Source organism: Camelus dromedarius, chromosome 16 (assembly GCF_036321535.1).
Source record: "Camelus dromedarius isolate mCamDro1 chromosome 16, mCamDro1.pat, whole genome shotgun sequence".
Lineage (NCBI taxonomy): Eukaryota > Metazoa > Chordata > Mammalia > Artiodactyla > Camelidae > Camelus > Camelus dromedarius.
In genome coordinates, this window is record NC_087451.1 from 21923131 (window position 1) to 21942000 (window position 18870).

General features: G+C 47.3%; 1 protein-coding gene across 2 annotated transcripts in view; it reads left to right on the plus strand.

Moving 5' to 3' along the window:
- Window positions 1-17932, plus strand: part of SHISA6 (shisa family member 6) — a 231736-nt gene extending 213804 nt beyond the window's left edge. The window contains exons 4-6 of one of the 2 annotated variants that reach the window (XM_031467604.2): window positions 6484-6540; window positions 10356-10508; window positions 12216-17932. In XM_031467604.2, the coding sequence (XP_031323464.2) occupies window positions 6484-6540; window positions 10356-10508; window positions 12216-12766 (761 nt within the window). In that variant the 3' untranslated portion in view covers window positions 12767-17932. The remainder of the gene's footprint in view (window positions 1-6483; window positions 6541-10355; window positions 10509-12215) is intronic. The other variant, XM_064495270.1, reaches the window with a different exon arrangement.
- The last annotated feature ends 938 nt before the right edge of the window (window positions 17933-18870 follow it).

Genomic DNA, 18870 nt, shown 5'->3' on the forward strand with positions numbered 1-18870 from the left:
GCAAATCAAAGCCACAATGAGATATCACCACATAGCTATCATGGCTGAAAATGGCTAAAATAAAAAAATGGCAACAACGCCAAATGCTGGCAAGGATGTGGAGAAACTGGATCACTCATTAATTGCTGGTGGGAATGTAAAATGGTCTAGCACTCTGGAAAACAGTCTGGCAGCTTCTTAAAAAACAAAACGTAGTTACTATACAGTCCAGCAACTGCACTCCTAAGCATCTATCCCAGATAAATAAGGATTTATTTGGACACATAAGCCTTCACATGAATGTTTATAGCAGCTTTATTCATAATATCACAAAACCGAAAACAAGCCAGATGTCCTTCAACAGATGAATAGTTAAATGGTGGTGCATCCATACCACAGAATATTTACTACTCTGAAATTAAAAAACAAAAGAATCAACTATTGATGAATTCCTGGATGAGTCTCCAGAGAACTATGCTTGATGAAGAAAAAATCCAATCCCAAAGGTTACATACTGTATGAGTCCATTCATATAATACTTCTGAAATGACAAAATTATAGAAATGATGGACAGGTTAAGGGTTGCCAGGGGTTAATGTGGGGGGAATGCCGAAAGGAAGTGGGTGTGGCTTTAAAAGGGCAATGTGAGGAATCGGCCTAGTGATGGAGATGTTCTGTACCTTGACTGTATCAATGTCAGTATTCCGGTTTTGATACAGTACTGTAGTTTTGCAAAATGTTACCACTCGGGAAACTGGCTATGGCTACAAGATACCTGTATGGTTTCTTATAGTTGCATGTGAGTCTACAATGATCTCAAACCAAAAATTTTTATTTTTGAAAACCATCCAATAATGGCAACATTTATTTTGCTTATAAATCTCCAATCTGGGCAAGGCTCAGTGGGTATAGCTTGTCTCCGATCCACCTGTGTTAACTTGGGCAGCTACAAGCCTGGGGGCTGGAATCATCTGAAGTCTTGCTCACTCACGTGTCTAGCAGTTGATGCTGGTGGTTTATGGTTACCTTAGCTGGAGCTGTCAGCCCTTAGACGCAGCCTTTGCATGTGGCCTGGGCTTCCTTATGGTATGGTGGCTGGGATTCAAGTTTGAGTGTGCTGAAAGAGAGAGAACCAGGTGAACCCCTTATGACCTTTGGCAACCTAGCTGTGGAAGGCACACAGTATTACTTCTGTGGCACGGTGCTCACTGAGGCAGTCACAAAGGCCCTCCAGTTTTAAGGAGAAGATATTCTATCTAATAGGGGAAATGGGAAGATTTGGGGAGAACATGTGGTAAGATATAATGTGCCACAGTCCCTAAAGACTGACCTTCTCTCTTACAAGTCTACAAGACTAGCCATGGCTACCTAGTTTACATGTCATGGGGCCAGCCATGCAGAGAGACCAAATCTCTCTCTTTTAATGGCTCCTAATTTCTGGAGAAGGAGCTCTAGTTGGCCCAGGTATTTGACCAGTGAGGTAGTCACACCTGGTCAAGCCAACCATGAGCTGGAATTTGAGCTGGGTAGAGGGGAGTGGGGTCATATCACATACACACAACTGTAACAGGGAGATAGGAGGACAGTTTCCTATACCGTAGGAGGCAGGACAGTCTTCTGAGCAGGAGGCAACTGTTAGCTATCAAGGCAACCCAGGATGTGCCGAATTACATAGGTAAATGTTCTTAAAATTGTTATGTTCTTGTCAAGAGACAAGCATAAAACAACATGGCACAGAAAGTTTAGATATAAAAGGATAGGTGAAGCTTATCAGGCAAATGCAAACAAAGAGAAAGCTGGGTTGGCAATATAAATATCAGATCAAGAGGACTTAAAGGCAAAAAAAAAAGGCATTAAATAAGACAGAAAGGGTTATTTGATGTTGATAAAGGATACAAGCCACAAAGAAAACATAAGCACCATGAGGTTTTTATGCTGAATAAGGTAACTATGAAATATATAAAACCAATTCTATAACAAATAGAAAGAGAAAATGACAGGAACCCAACAGTAGCGGGAGACCTGGATCCACCTCCCTCAGTCTCTGACAGATTAAGTAGGCAAAGAATGAATTAGGGTAGAGAGGAACTGAATAATGCATTTCATATGTCTAATTTAATAGATATATGCCAATGTCATACTCTACAAGAAGAAAATATACCTTTTCTCTACATACTCATGAAACATTCACAAAAATTGATCCTATGTTAGCCCACAAAGGAAATCTCAATAAATTCCAAAAAGCAGAAATTGTACAGGCCCTGTTCCCTGACCACAATACAATAAAACAGAAAATTAATGGCGAAAGTTCAAACCAACAAACCCAAACACTTTGAAATTTAACAACACTCTGCTAAAGAAATCTTGGGTCAGAGAGGAAATCAAGGCTGTAATTACAGATCATTTAGGACTTAACAGCAATAAGAATATTGCATATCACACTCGTGGGATAGCGCCAGAGACAAATGCAGAGCTTAAGACCTTATGTTATTGACAGAAAAGAGTAAAAAGAAGTGGACTAAAGATTCCAGCTCAAAAATCAGCAAACGATAACAAACCAAACCAGAGAAAACTAGGAGGCAGCATTTAGCAAATCCAAAAGCATAAAATAATGATTTGAAGGGGAAAAAAAGAACTGGTATGTAAAGAGAACCTTTTCCAAATATGATGCTGAAGCAATTGAACATCTGATCTGCAAACAAAAACCAAATAACAACAAACCCTCAACGCAAGCCTCACACCTTATGTAGAAAGGAACTCTAAATGGATCATGGACTTAAATGTAAATACAAAACATCTAGGGGAAAAGAGGTAGTTCTTTGAAAAAGAAAAATAATGTGAATAAATTGCTAATCCAGAAAATATTAACCCAGAACATTAAGAATGAGCAAAGGAATATAATTTCATATAGAGAGGGTTTTGTTTTTTTTTTAGGAAATGCTACAGTTTTAAGCTAATAAAGTTTTCAATGTTCAATGGATTTAAGAAAAATAGAAATTACGAACTGAATTTAGAATCAGAAAATGTGAATGAATCAGTATGCAAGGGAAATGCTGCCAAGCACAAGAGGCCGTGTACAGAACGGTTACGGATGTGGGTTCTAGTGCCAGCCTGCCTGGATTTGCATCCCAGCTTCCCCTGTTGGGCAAATTACTCAACCTCTTCAAACCTCAGTTTCCTTGACGCTAAACTGCTGAGGATAACAGCATCCATCTCCCCAAGCTGTTGTGCAGGCAGCGAAATAACGAGCCAAGCCTCTACCACAGCACAAACAGAAGGACTCCCCAAAAGATACCAGGCATTTTTATCATTGCCTTCCTTTAAACTTCCAAAGAACAGATATCTCAGGTGCTCTGTTAATAGTTTCAAGGCATCCAGAAAAGTGAACCCTAGGCACTTATACAACATCCTTATCTTGATACAAAATCCTGACATGTTAGCACACAAAAATGCAAATTTTCTTTCTGAATACATAGGAATCAAATAAAATGTATGCAAATGGAATCCAGTGTTGTAATGAAAGAATAAGACACAAAAATCAAATAAGATACTTCCTAGGGATAGATGAATAGTTCAGTATGAGGAAATCCATTAATCCAATTCATCACATCACCTGGCAACTGGCAGTGTACTGACCAAGAAACGCTGCTTTTAGTTATTTGCCTAAAGAAATAAGACATGGAGAAAAAGTTTGTTCAAGGTTGTTTGGTGTAAATTCATTGAATTTTTAAACAATCTAAATACACATTAATAGGTTAATAGGGGAATGTTTATATACATAAATAAACATTATGCTTAAACTATATTTGGAAGCATACAATAGACTATTCTATAGAAAGGACTCTGAAATCATATAAAAGACTATTTTAAAACATGAAAATATATTCAAGATGCATCATCCATTAAGTATAAAGGAAACAGATTAAAAGCAGTATATGCTTACTTACATATGTGGAAACTACACATATTTATCTGTGTGTATATGTGCATATATGTATGAAAATTTAGGTTGTTTCTCATGCATTTGTTATTTTGTGCAAGTGTGAGGATCAAATTACCATATTTTTCTCCATGTTAAGTATTGTACTCTGAGTCTCACTCGTGCAAAATGAGAAATACAAATGGTTATTCACTGCAATATCACATGTGCATGTGTGTGTGTGTATGTAAACATATACGTAGTAATTTATGGGGGAGGGAGACAAAGAAAATAGCAAAGTGTCACAATGGTTATTTTAGGACTTTTAATTTCCATTTCTCTACTTTACATTTTTTCCCTTAATGCCAATGTAGGAAAAAATCAAACGTTAGCAAAACATCTGAAGTGAGATTCAAACAAAAGGAAAAGCACTGCACTTGTAAACAAAATAACTAAATTCAAGACATTTATCCTGTTTGTAAAGTCACCTGGAAAAAAAAAAAAAAGAACTGCTTCAAATGAGATATTGAAGATTTTTTTTTTTACAGTCTCTGGAAACTGGTAGGCCAATAATATATATTATTCACATGAAAATCATTGTGAGGATTAGTTTAAAAAATGTATGTGAATGTGTTTAGCACAGAGCCTGGAGCACAACTGGTTACCAAGAATTATTAAGTGAACCGGAGTCATCTCCCTTTCCTGGTGACACCTAGATTCTGAAATGGAAGATGAGAAGTCTTTATCTCTAATTGCCACTCTCCACCATTTAACCTGGGTTCTCCCATTTCCTGCAACTGTTTATTTGACGCCGCCATATTGCTTAAAAACAAATAAACCAAAAAAATAACAAAAACAACCAAAAGCAATGAAACTGGTTTTCTCCTTGTCTCTGGAAGACAGGCAGAACAAATCTATCTTCCCTTTACCTCTCTTTCTGGATTCCCTCTTCTGGCTTAAATACAGTCTGGGGTTGAACTGATTCAGTGTTTGGCAAATGGTTTTTCCCTGGATATAACTTAATATTCTGTTTTGGGAAGGGAGAATATCTTCATGTGAGAAATGCTGGCTTACTACCCAAACCCACATCTCACTGGATAGTGTCCATGACTATTGAAAGACCCTGGTTTAAATCAAAAGAATGATATAATAATTCCATTGGTATGGGAAATTTTGTCTGGTTAGAGTGAGTACACGGGATGATTTGTCTTGGAAATGGCCTGAGACTCGAGCTAAGAGAAACCTGGACAAAAAGATATACTATGGGCCTAGATTTAGGGGATGGTCACAGGAACAGGATTTGGGGACTCACTGGATATGGAGGATGAAGGGAGGGAAATGGTGAGCCCACGGAACATTAGCACCATGGACAGCGCTTGAGCACTGGTGAATAAAATGATGAGCTCACTTTGGGACTTAATGGTTTGGACTAAGAGCAGGCATTTCACCGGGATATCCATAAGCAGTTTAAAGTCTAACCCTGCGGATGAGACGGACCTCATGCTAGGGGTATAGACTTGAGACTTATCAATTTGGGCAAGAAGGTAAGGCCCAAGTCTTTGTGAAGACACCTAAGCCTTATGGAGCAGTGGTATTCAGAGAATAGAATAGAAAAGGGGATCTAGTGAAGGAGCTCGAGAATGAGTAGCCAACATGTATAGTGCCAAGGGTAGGGAATGAAAGCAGATCTAGCCCTGAGAGGATGGCAGGGCTGTGACCCATGGTTTAGATAAGTTAAAGCTAAGACCTCTTGCCTCCTCTTTCCCTTGCTTTAGTTGAAATTAGATGCATGCACCAAAAAAAAAAACAACAAAAAAAAAACACGTTGAATTGAAGCAATAATACAATGTTGAACTGTGCTTTAGTGGTAAGCCAAATCTTCATTCAGTTTTAGAAGCCCTTAGAATGCCTTGAACTCCTGGCTTTAGCAAGTATGACTATTAATTTTGTGGCTTGTTCAATCTAGGTGGACTTTTTGCATTGTTAATTAAAACAAATGGTTTGGAAATATTGGGTTGTGTCACTTATAGGCAGGACAGAGCCTAGAACCCAGGACTCCAGATCCCAGGTAGTAGACAGTTCAAGACAGCTTGTCACATCGCAGGATGCACCCAGACACCTGTGTATAAAGACCCGGGACAAATCAGAGCTCCATAAGGTGTAAGCACCTTAAGTTAGAGCATCCTCTTCCTGGCTAACCCCCTTCCCCAACAAAAGATCTCATTCTTTTGCTCAATCCTCTACCCTACGTATGTATATTTGCCAAAGGCCCCCTACTCTCCATCCTTTTCTCCTCCACCCACCTCTACCCCCAAAAAGCCTCTACTGCTGGTCAGCCAGATCCACGGATGTGGGTGGGTCACCATGGTAATGGAGGAAGCTCTGATGCAGAAGGAGAGAGACACAAACAGCAGAGGAAGGGTCCTGCCCTTCATGTTTCTAGGGCATCCAAAGACCCAGGCATTTTAGAAGTGTTTCCTTTGCCTCGGAGAAGCACAGCAGAGGTCAAGAGAGGTGCTGCTGTGTTGGAGAGACCATGGAATTTCTGAACTCTTCTTTAAAAATTTCTTTTCTGTGATTTTCAGGTGATCATCAGTATAACCATCCGATTTTAAGCAGCGCCACCCAGACCCCTACACATGGTGAGAGATGACTGAGAGTGTTCTGCATTCCATCCTCATTCAAAGTGGCTCTACCCTAACTACTGATGCCTATCAGGGCATCAAACATCTGGGCACTGGCTCACTGAAGCAAAGGAGATGTAAGGAGCCAGGTGCCTCCCCACTCCAGGGCCACCATGCCTCACTCTCACTTGTAGACCATTGTCCCCTGAGTGTCTGTCTTTGATTACAGAGTGATCTTCCACCATGAAAGGGGAAGAGTAAGCCCCTTTCCTAACCCATTTCACCTGCAAGCTAGATCACTTCTTGCAGCCATAAATTCCATGTCCACAGCAAAGAGTGAACACTCTCCTTCTCCCAAGGCTACTTGCGGTACCATTTAGGAATGATATGAGATGTAGAAAACTGTATCAGTCTTCCCCAAACTAATTACGATGTGATAAAACTCAAAACCAAACTGAATAATTTGTGCGTTAGCCTCTAAGCAGGGGCAGAAACTGAAAGTTGCAGACGACAGTTATGTCAGAATAGTGCCAAAGTGTTACAAAACCACGATCTTCCCTTAGGTTTTTACAGCCTCCCCACCCCGATCGTAACTTAACATTTGGAACTGCAGTGGGAAAATATTTTTGGTACATGCTCAAAACGTGATAGCACATTAGACAGTCATGTAAATTGTGAACCATCAGTCATTCTTCTCTCTTTGCTGTGAAAGAGTGGAAACGTCATTAAAGTTTAGTGAGAGAGAAGCTCAAAACAAAGATAAATTCTGCAGTTCATCTGGCAGAGAGACCCACCACGCTCACATCAGATTACGCTCTGCTTCAGCATTATAATTCAGAGAAAAAAAGTGGACTATTTTGATGTTCCCCTCCAGTGCTAGGCTCCTGGTAGAAATATGAGATGAAGGCAACAGTTTAATAAGACATTTCAGGCTGAGAGGTCTAAGAAGAATTAGAACTGGGAGAAATCAGAGATGAGTTAAAAGAAACTGATAGAAGTGGTGATGCTGACAGTGAGCATAGAGAGAGGGGTTCAGATATGAACCATTTTGGAGAAAGAATTGGGAGGACTCAGTTACTAACTGAATATGGCTGATAAGAGTCGATTATGAGTAAGATGGAGAGCCATGATCCATTAGAAGAATGAAGGGTCTTATTAGCACACTCTAAGAAATCAGGAAAGCAGCCAGTGTCCTGGGGATGGAGCTGTTGATGGTGAGTTTGGATCTGGTCACCTAGAGTCACATATAACAAAAGGATTTGCAAGAAAAATCACTCAACAGGCAGTTAGAAATGCAGACATGAAGTCTGGAGGGAGATGGCAGCTGAAGATGTAAGTTATGCTTTGGGAGCAGTAACAGAAGCCCTGGGAGTAAGGGCAATCTGTGCAAGAAGGCTGAAAGAGAAAAGCAGAAGGCAGAAGCAGAGAGCCTGGGGGAAGCCCGTGGTGATGAAGCAGCAGCAGGAAGAGAAGCCAGAAAAGGCAAGCGAGGAGCACTGCGCTCACTCAGGAACATTCTGAAAGAACAACTATGAGCTGGTTTCCCCGGGAGAAGCCAACACAAGCACAGCCTCCTGAATACAAAAGGAGGAACCATTCTTCCCTCCTCCTCTTCCTATTTTCTTTTCCACCTGGTGTGGAGAGATGAGGGAAGCTGAGACTGGGTCCCTGCCCGTGAACAGCTCACAGCCTAGTGGAAGCAGGGTTTCCTCTGTATTCCTTCCTTGGATGTTTCACTTTTCCCAGGAGCTGGCAGAACGACTATCAAGAGAGGAGGTGGCCTGTGTCTACTTGATTAGCCAACGAACATTAATTGGATCCTTACTTGGGGTCAAGCACTATGAAGGCATCAGAAAAACTGGGAAGCAAGACTTGTGGTCTTAAGGAGATTGCCATCTTTGGAGATCAACAAGACCAGCTCCGGTCAAATGACGAGAGGCCACATAGACACTAAACGGGGTGGTACTGACTAGCAGAGCAACAGGGGCTTGAGGACCAGATAGCACTCCAGGCTGAAGAGATGTGACACTGTCACAGCAACGAGTCTTGAGGGAAAGGAGAATCTGGACAGAGGAAGAGTAAGAAAGGGCATTGCAATAGGAGAGAGAGCATGAGCAAGGGGGCAGGGGCAGATGTGGTGGAGACAGGAAGCCAGCCTTGGCTCAGTGGTATGTTTTGGAGAACAGTGAGAAGTAAGAACATCCAGAAATGTTGCCTTTGGAAGGGGGTGAGCTGAGTGCTGCCCTCAGTGGGAGTCTGATGCCAACAAGCAGAGGGACGTTCACTCTTCCCCAGCATGGCCCAAAGTGTGGAAACAAGAGCTACAGGGCTGCGGCTCTGACCCAGCTCTGGGTAGCAGTGCTCCCAACTTCCTGCCTACTTTACTTCCTGGCATCTGTCCCCATCCATGCCAGACAGGCTTTTCTGTACAGCATGTTCTGATGGCTCACGGAGGTAGAGTGTCCCCCACCCCCTCACATATGTACCGAGCTGGCATGAACACCAGCTCACTGGCTGGGCTCCCCTGGCTCCATCCCCAGTGGTGGTGGGGGACCAGTGAAGGCAGGAATGGATAGAGAAGCAAGGCATTCCCTGTATTGAGGTTGCCCTTGGACTAAGCCTAGGAGTGCTTCTCCTTGTCTCATAGTTCACAGCACTCTTTTGGCCAAGAGGCATGGGGAGCCACAGTCCTCTGATACATTTGTCTAAAGCTAGAGCCTGCCCTTTTTTGGGTGTCCCAAACTAAGAGGATGGAGGGACGATGGGAGAGCCACTCAGCTGCCCCATTTCTGGGAATGGTACCATTGTTTCCTCAGCAATATCTGTTGGCTTCTTGCTGTGCCTCAGGTCAGCCAAGCACCAAGGCATGCTTGTCTTCCTGCCGTGGATCTTCATTCCTTTATGTCCCCCATCATCACGGCCACTCCCTCACCCATACCTGCATCTCCTCTCCCTCAGCCCCAACTCCCTTCTTAATCTGGCCCCCAGAGCCCAGCCCAGCTCATTCACCTCATTAATCATTCACCTCGTCTCTCTTTGGTCTTTTCTTCCACGTCTTCCTTACTTCTTCTCCCCAGGTCTGGCGTTGAACAACTATCCTTTCTTTCTCTTCAGACTTTCTTATCTCAAGACTCTATCTCGAGGGATGGAGGGAGAAAAGGGGATGATGTGCTAGGCATTCTGCCTACATTCTTCCCTCCAGCAGCACAGAGATGGCTAAGGGGACTTCAGAGGAAGGAGTTGGAATAAGAGGAAATGACTTTGTAGCTCACAGTGGCTTGTCAGGTGCAGGGCTTGGAGAAGCCAAAGGTTGAAGGGGTGGTATGAGAGGTGAAATAACCTTACGGACAGTGTGGGTTGGAGTCTCAGTGTAGCTGGGTCTTGGACCCAATCCTATGGCTAGGTAGACAAGATTGGTTACTCCTCTCCTTCTAACTCAGATTTTTCTGAGCCTGAGAGCTAGTCTGCCTAAAGCAATTAGGGAAGGGATAGAACTTTCAACCTGAAATAGATGATTTTATGACCCTCCCTCAGCTCCATCAGGCTTTCATTTTCACCAGACAGCTCAGTGATGTACTGGAAGAAAGAGTTTGCCATCAAGGAAGGGTCTCATGGCCCATCATGGCCAGTGCAGCTAAATAGCACCTGCCCCCAGGCTTGCTGGCCAATGGAGCTGAGCATGAAAGAAACTGAGTCACCAGCACCACCTGTGTCCTAGCACAGGGGGCCAGGGAACAGGATGGGGACGAGAGCTGGAACTCGGATGCTTCTTCCCTCCCGCCTGCCCCAGTCTTTGTCCTCACTAACACGATGACCCCTCCCTTCTTTTGCAGAGAAGCCTCGGATGAACAACATCCTGACATCGGCCACTGAGCCCTATGACCTCTCCTTCTCCCGCTCCTTCCAGAACTTGGCCCACCTGCCCCCGTCCTACGAGTCTGCGGTGAAGGCCCACCCCAGCAAGTACTCATCTCTGAAGAGACTAAGTAAGTGGCGTTTCCCCTGGGGCTGGAGTCTGCCTGCATCTTCCTGTGTCTCACTCCCTTGCCCTGCATCTGAGTCCTGAGGACAGACAGCAAGGTGTAGCGTGGGAGAAGAGAGCAGACAAGCCTGTTGTTCCTGTTCTTTACAGCCTCAGTCCGTTCTTCCCCTCGGTAGAGTGGAGGCCATGGAATCCTCAGATCCACATCCCCACAGGAGGCACTGCTTCAATTCACGCACCAGTTTAACTGCAAGAGAAGGCCTTTCCCCAGCCTTGCCCCACACCTGCCTTCTTCAAACCCTGGGCCTTCCTCGCTCTCTTTCTGTGTTGGAGTAGAGGCTATCAATGCCACAGTTTTCTCTGACACTCTTCCCGGAGACCTGGCTGTGGAAGGGCCCATAATCCAGCTCCCTCCCTCACCTGTCAAAGCTGTCTTGAGAACCTGACTCCCCACTCCATGCACACACCCCATTTCATGAGTTGAGCCCAATCCATCCTATGATCCTAGCTCTGCCATTCAAGTCTGGGGAGGCTCTGGGGACTGATGAGTTTAAGACATTACAATGTCAAGAATGTACATAGCAGGAGAGGCTTTCCAACCCTTGGAGCTTTGGCCCCCATTTCCCGATGAGTCTGTTTTGATGACCCCCAAACTGCAGAGTGGAGCATGCACTTGCATCTACAGGGTGACCTACCGCAATAGAAGTTCAGCCCAAGTCCACATCAGCCACCTCCAAGGTGGGACAGTGAGTTTCTATGCTAAAGGTGGGAATCCCTGATGATCTGAGGAATCAGATGCATGCCTGGGATGAGGGGATGTGGCTCAGGAGTCAGAATCTACCCGTCAGTGACCCCCATGGGAAACCTGAGGAGCAGTCAGCATTCCCACATTCTGCAGAGATCTAGCAGGCTGTCTGCAGGGAAGCCTCATTCCTGAAATTTGGCACAAAGCAGGCTTGGGTGTGTCCTGGGTGAGTTCAAGGGTGCAGTGGGCCTCAAGGGTGAACTCGGAGGGCCTTATGGGTGGAGAAGAGGGTGGAGCATCTGAATGAGGTGCACATATGGGGCTGTCCTGGCCTGCTCGTGTCGTGGGCACAGATGAAGTGTGTGTAGACTTGATTCTGTGCTTGTGTGGGGGCTGGATGCCTGTGTGTTGGCTTCCTGTGCAGAAGCTGTTACTCCAGAGGTGTTACTAGGTTCCTACGTTACCAGTAGGCATGTTCACAAGTGCCTTCTGAATGAAGCATCTTACTTTATTCTAGCAAGAGTCTGGTTCTGCAACCCAGCTTCCTGGGAGAGAAGTTCTGAACTTTATCAGGAAGCCTCAGCTACACCTTGGGTGTTTCAGCAAGACCCAGGGAGCCATTCTGCTTCAGGACCATGGTGTGGTTCAGGGGCATAGACTTGCCATTGACTCTGCCATGAACTCCCTGGGGACCTTGAGGAAGTCCCTTAACCCCAGGATACTCATGGTGGTCCAAGGACCAGGGGCATCAGCATTGCCTGGGAGTTCATTAGAAATGTAGACTCTCAGACTCACCGCCAGACCCAGGTCACAATCAGAATCTACATTTAAAAAGACCCCTGGGACTGATTTGCACCAGAAGCACTGCCTCTACCGGTCTGGGCTGCAGGGTCCTAGTGCAGACTTGGTGTCGCCCCAGCTGACCTCTCTCTTCCTCTCTCACTCTTGGTCTCTCCTCCCCTGCAGCCGACAAGGAGGCTGATGAGTATTACATGAGGAGGCGGCACCTGCCTGACCTGGCTGCCCGTGGCACCCTCCCCCTCAACGTCATCCAGATGGCCCAACAGAAGCCCTTGCCACGAGAGCGACCCCGCCGGCCCCTCCGGGCCATGTCACAGGACAGGGTCCTGTCCCCGCGTCGGGGCCTGCCAGATGAGTTCGGCATGCCCTACGACCGCATCCTGTCAGATGAGCAGCTGCTCTCCACAGAACGCCTGCATTCCCAGGACCCACTGCTGTCCCCGGAGCGGACGGCCTTCCCTGAGCAGACCCTGTCGCGGGCCATCTCGCACACGGATGTCTTTGTGTCTACACCCGTGCTGGACCGCTACCGCATGACCAAGATGCACTCCCATCCCAGTGCCTCCAATAACTCCTACGCCACCCTGGGCAAGAGCCAGACGGCGGCCAAGCGCCAGGCCTTTGCCTCGCGCAGACACAACACAGTGGAACAGCTGCACTACATCCCTGGCCACCACACCTGCTACACAGCCAGCAAGACAGAAGTGACCGTGTGACCGGCAGGGCAGGCTGGGCCGCCGGGCAGGCAGGGCAGGGATCAGAAGGGGCCTGGAGCGGAGCTTCCAGCCCTGGTTGGCTCTCTTTCCCTTGTCCCCTCTGTAGGAGGTGGGGGTAGGCTGTGCCAGAAAGCCATACTCCTGGGACTCGGCCAGTGGCCTGGCACAGCACGCTCAGACCCAGATCCAGAGCGATCACCCTCACTCTTCCAGGAGAGTCAAAGGGGAGCAAGGAGAGGGGCTAGGCCCCAGACTCACCCTGCCACCATCACTGACTCCCTTTCAGTCCCATATCCCCTCTCTGCATCCCGGGGGCTCAGCCGCAGTTTCTGTCAGCCAGGAGACCCTGGCCTGACCCTGGCCTGAAGCTGCCTGGGCTGGAAGTGGCAAGTGGGTGCAGTCGATGGGCTGACTGAATAGGCTACTCGGTCTCATTCATTTACCCACAACCGCATCACAGAAATCTTCTAGTGCCTATAAACTGCCTGCTCGCTCTCTCAGAGCCAGGGAGCTGCTGTGTCCATAAGCACAATAATGATTCTCTTCTGCCTGCTGGAACTCTCTGGTCCCCACTGAGTGGCCCTTCCTCCGCTGACCCCCTCGGCCCCCAACCCTGGCCCTGTGTCCCTCCCCAGGCCCCGGGGTAGAGAGGGGTTCCCTTCCTTCAGCTGCCTCTCCACCGTTGGGACCGCCCCCTCCAGTCGGGGATGGCTGCCCCACCCACAAGACTTTGCCCCTCCCCCAGTCCTAGATTTCATCCCTGAGTTCTCTGGGGCTTTGCTCTAGCCCTCCCAGAAGAGAGTAGCAATGGGGTGCAGGGACGTTTGGGGTGCCCTCCCCAGCAACCTGATGATCTCCACACTTCCTCCAGGCCACTGCGTCTGACTCTGACCTGCCACTTGGGCCTGCCTTCCCCTGGTCTGCTCTTCTCCCAAGAGGCGTCTGCCAATGGCCAGAGAGCAGTGGGTGGGGAGGGCCACTGTGATGCCCTGGGTCTCAGGGGCTCGCCATTCCCATCGCCCAGGGCTCCACCTGTCTCCCACCACGCACATCAGGCAGGACTGAGGCACTGGCTTCTGGAGAGGGGCAGCTCAGCCCCCAATCAAGGAGGACCCGAGGCAGCTGTCCTGCACCTCGTGCACTCCTCTCTCCCAGTCACTGCCCCCCTGCTTGGCCCCTTCTCTGTTCAGAACTGGCTATCTCTGCCTGTTTCCCCTGCCCTCACCTCCCATCCTCCCGTAGTTCCATCCGTCTTTCCGGGCTGCTGTTTCTTCAGACCAGTGCCTCCTTTGGATCAAAGGGACAGAGACGCATTAGCAGATGCAAATAATGGTACTCCAGGCTACTGGTCTGGTGGGTAACTGGGAAGGTCCCCAGTTGCTCCCCTGCAGGGGGCACTGGGGCATCATGGAGATCCATGCCCTCAGCTCTATCGGGGGGCTGCCCCTGCCAGCCCATTTCAGCCTCTTCTCTGCCTCCAACCTAGGGGTTGAGCAGGGTGTGACAGCCTCCTGGAGAGTAGACAGTGAACTAAGCAGCATCCGCTCCCCCGAGACCAAAGCCTGGGGGGAGAACGGGGGCTCCCCTGTTCTCAGGGCCAGGGTACCTCCCTGGGCTGGACCTGGGGGAATCAGTTTCAGACCACTGGGTGAAGGTGTGGCACTAAAAATGTGACTGTCGCCAGTCAGGCTCCAAAAGCAATGACTTTAAACTGGGATTTTAGATTTAAAAGGTTGGGGGAGGCTGGGAGAACTCCCCAGTATCAGCCCTGGGAATTTTTAATCTAATCCACAGAGAAATCAATTGACTGATTCCTCTAACTTACTCAAGAATTCCAAAGCTCTTGTTCCCCCGCTCCTCCCCGCAAGGCTTACCGTCACACGAATCATGACAGGGTGATGAACAGAGCCCTCAGGCCCCCAGTGGTGGTGTTACTGGGACTGTGAGGCTGTGAGGACAGGGGTAATTCTCTGCTCTTTCTCCTTACAAACACATAAACCTTCTCAAGGGCTGGTCCCTAAGGGTTTATGAGAGTTTGATCCAGAAGGTGATGCTGAGAGGATTGAGCTGGAGGAAATCAACTACTCCTGGAAACAAGGGTGTGTCTCTCACAGCTGGTCCCTCCCACCCACTGCCCACTAATCCAGTCCCCGCCAATTCCTTCTAAGGCTGCCTGCTGGTGAGGAAAGAAAAGGATATGGGTGGGTGAGAATCCCCCCCTCACATGTCTACAGACACATACACCCAAACCAGAAACCTGATCTCATTCCGTGTCTGAAGCATCATCTCAGCACCAGGTCCCTCAGGACAACGCTTCTCCCCAGCCCTGTCTGTCTGTCTCAGGGGTTGTTTGATAGGCTCGATTCTAAAACATTTCTCACCCCACCGTTCCTGCTGTCCAGTTTAAAACTCCTTAACTGGGACACAGCAGTATCTCATCCATGTTTGCAGACTAAGCAAGGCCGCATTACCGGACAAGTTCTTGTAGCAGATAAGACAGTGCTCTGGGGCTGGAACCCAGATGTCCTGATTTCCAGCCCCACCAAGCTGGTGGCCACTATCACACTTGGAAGGGCCAGCCCTTCCCCCACGAAGGAAGTCCCCCTCCCCAAAGCCCAAAGTTTCCCTCTGCTTATTTGACTCTTAGTGTGAGTCTCCGTTGCTCTACTGGGAATGCACTGGGGTCCGCACAGGTTCTCAGCTGACCAACCTGGTTCTTGCCGGTTTGCTTGGCCTCAGATGCAGTGAGGTTCTCACAGTCTCTCACGCCCTCCCCCTTTCCCGTCTTGCTTCCTCCAGTTAACTCCTGGTTCCGTGAGTTCATAAACCACCAAGTCTTTCCCAAGATTTCCTTTAGCTCCCTAACCGGGCTTGTGCTCTCAGGGCTCCCCAGCGTCCTGGGTGATGGGTCTGCCTTCTAGAAAGTTTCAGCCCTTCCCTTAATTCAAATGTCTCCTCCCCTCTTTCCAATCTCACACCCTGAAATTGACCTCAATCTTCTTCCCTCTCATCTCCCTGGCCCTGCCCTTTCCTTCCATTTACCTCCCTCCATCCCTAATTTCTTTTCCCTGGTCCTGCTCTACTCTCTAGTTCTAAAACGTAGAGCCCTCAATGCAAACAATCCGAGAACGAGACATTCTCCGGTCTCTCCTGACCCTATGAGATAACAGGGGCATGGTGGGTCAAAGATCAGCTTTGGTTCCTGCAGCTGGCCCGTCCCTAAAGCCCCTGCCCCAGCCTGCCACCAGCCCAGAGGCTCCTGCTCTGGCCAAAGATTCATATCCTTGAGGGCTCTTGGCCACCTGTTCCACCTCCCTCACGCCTGTCCTGCTTGTGTGTGTCACAGATCCTCCCTTATCCCCAAAGACTAGAGAGCCTCAAGACCCTCCAAGCACGAAGAAGTATCCATTCCAATAACCCCACCACCAAACAATCCATTTTCTTCAGAGATTCCTTGCCTGCCACCTGCCTTCTGTCCTCAGATTCCATCCACAGGCAACTGTGGACTTGACCCAAGTTCATCTGCAAGGCCTGACAATGACCTGGCCCCTGGAAAGCATCTGCTCTGTTCCTCCCATGTACCTTCCTCCCCTACCCTCCCCAAACCTGGGAAACTTTGCTCTGGAGTATTTTCAAGGAAGCTCATTGTGTTTTAATGAAGTATTTTTCAGGGTTCCTATGTTATTATTATTATTTTTATAAATGCAGCATTTTAGTGACAGATTTGATATGAAAGCTATGTCTTCCTGGGCTCTATATTTGATTTCAGAAGGAAGCATACTACAGGAGGGGAAAAAAGCACAGGCCTGAGGCTCTTGGAGACGCGGCTTCGGCCCCGGCTATATCTCCGTCTTGCCATGTGACCGAGGACAAGCCACGTTCTCGCTCAGCACCTCCGTTTCCCACCTGTAACATGAAGGGCTTTGACCAGATCAGTTCTGAAGTTTCATTCAGCTCTTATACATAGGGCTTCCATTCCCCATTGGCACTCCCTCCTCTCTGTTCCTCCCCACCTCAACTGGGCTACACACATCCCATTTACATCTGCCCCATGGCGATATCCTCAGATGCTGTAGGCAGCCGCCAAACTCCTCCCCAGAGCCTAGGGGTGGACCCCATGGTCACGGCCACCCAGGGATGTTCTCCTGTTTGAAGGTGTAAGGGCCTACCCATTCAGTAAGGTGACCAACCATGTGTCATGGAAGCCCTCTCATAAAGACATCTAAATCATCTTGGGTGTCTGTATCATTGGGGAATTCTGACGTTTTCATCTTGATGTGGTCCTTAAAGCTGGAGGGAGGTGGTTCTGATTTCAGAGAGGGGACAGGCTGGAGGAGAAAGGTCCAGAGGTTGGCCCACAACAGCATGAAGTTTGTATTTTAGAGCAGCTTGGAGATGCATTCCAAGCCACAGAGAAGGCACGGTAGAGGCTCTGCGGGGCAACAGATGTTATATCCCCCTCCAGAACCTGTGTCTGGACACTGGCCTCCACCTGGAGGAGGGGCAGGCATCACCCCCTGGGCTGCTAAGAGGTGGGCTCCCACCCCATCCTAGTACCTTTCCAGCCCCTCCTTGTGACACTACCATCCTCCCGGTGAAAGCTTCTGAAGCCGGAATTGAGAGTCCAAGTCAGTATCATTGAACACATCTGATAAATCGGCAACCACACCCGCCATCCATCAGGCAGAGAAATGATGTCATATGTTCCCTTAGCACCCTTCCTCCTTTGGGAGAGGAAGACCCCTGCTCAACCTTGCTGCCCACTCCTGCTGTGACCCTTGAATGCCACTCCATGGGAGGACTCATTCACTTGCTTCGTAGTGGCAAATATTCCTCTAGTTCTATAACTCAACTAGACATTTTGTAGTAAAGAATTCTTGAAATTCTCTAATAAAAAAAAGCAATTCTTACTGTAAGATTTTTAGTTTGGGGACACAATTTCCTAAGGGGGGGATTAATGAACATTTTTATGCATTAGCCCAATTTATGGATTCCATGTTTATTATATATGGTAGTACTGATGAAAAGTACCTTTCTATTGGTTCCTTTGCACAGTTTCTTCATCTCTCATAAGTAAGCTTCGTGATGAGCAGCACCCCCGGAACTGCTGCTTCTGTACAAATCTCATTGTTCTACTTACCTGTCAAAGCACATTCTATATGTACTGTAAACCAATATCACTTTAGTAAGATTTAGTCTTAAGGATTTTTCCACTTTTGTCAGTAACAGATATTTATGGATTAAAAAAAAAATAAACCCGTTTCAACATAACCTATGTCTCTTAAAACAGCCACGTGCTTACTCCTACAAACACTACAGGCAAAAACTGAAGGTAATTAAAAATCACGATAAAGGGTGTAGTAGATCACTGGAGATGGGAGGAGAAACAGGGATGGACTGCAAATGGGAATGAGGGAAATTTTAGGGTGATGGAAGTGTTGCAAAACTGGATTATGGTGATGCCCACAACTGTACAAATTTACTAAAAGTCGTCAAAATGTATACTATAATGGGTGAATTGTATGATATGCAAATTAGACCTTAATAATGCTTTAAAAACGGTGAACAAAAGGAATGTAGGAAGGTAGGCTTAGAGCAAGTGCCAGCGGGTAAGATGGAGCAACTCAGCAGAATCACAAGTTACAACCTTGCATCCACACTCGTCTAATCGAGTACCATTACTCTTGGGCATTAGGACTCAGTCTGGTCTTAGAGTTAGCGCCTGCAGTTGCCGTGGGTGACTAGAGCACAGGTGGTTAATTTTAACCTGCCATTCTAACCAGGGAATCAGGTTGCACTGTGAAAACTGATTTAGATTTGGAGTCTTGCACAAGACCCTCTTTCTCTGGATTCATCTGTTATATGTTATTTTCTTTGGCTCGTATTCCCTTTTGTTGCTAAGGTCATCTGCTGTTCTGTGTTTCTGAGTTTTCACCACAACCTAGATACCGGTGGGCTCTGCTTCAGCGAACAAAGTGCAGCCAACAGGACCCGGTCTTCTGCTCACTTCTCACTGCCAGCGCTGACAGCACCCACAGGCAGTTACACTCTCTTACCAACTGACCAACTCTCTTGTGATTAAAGCCCTTCTCATTGGATGTGTT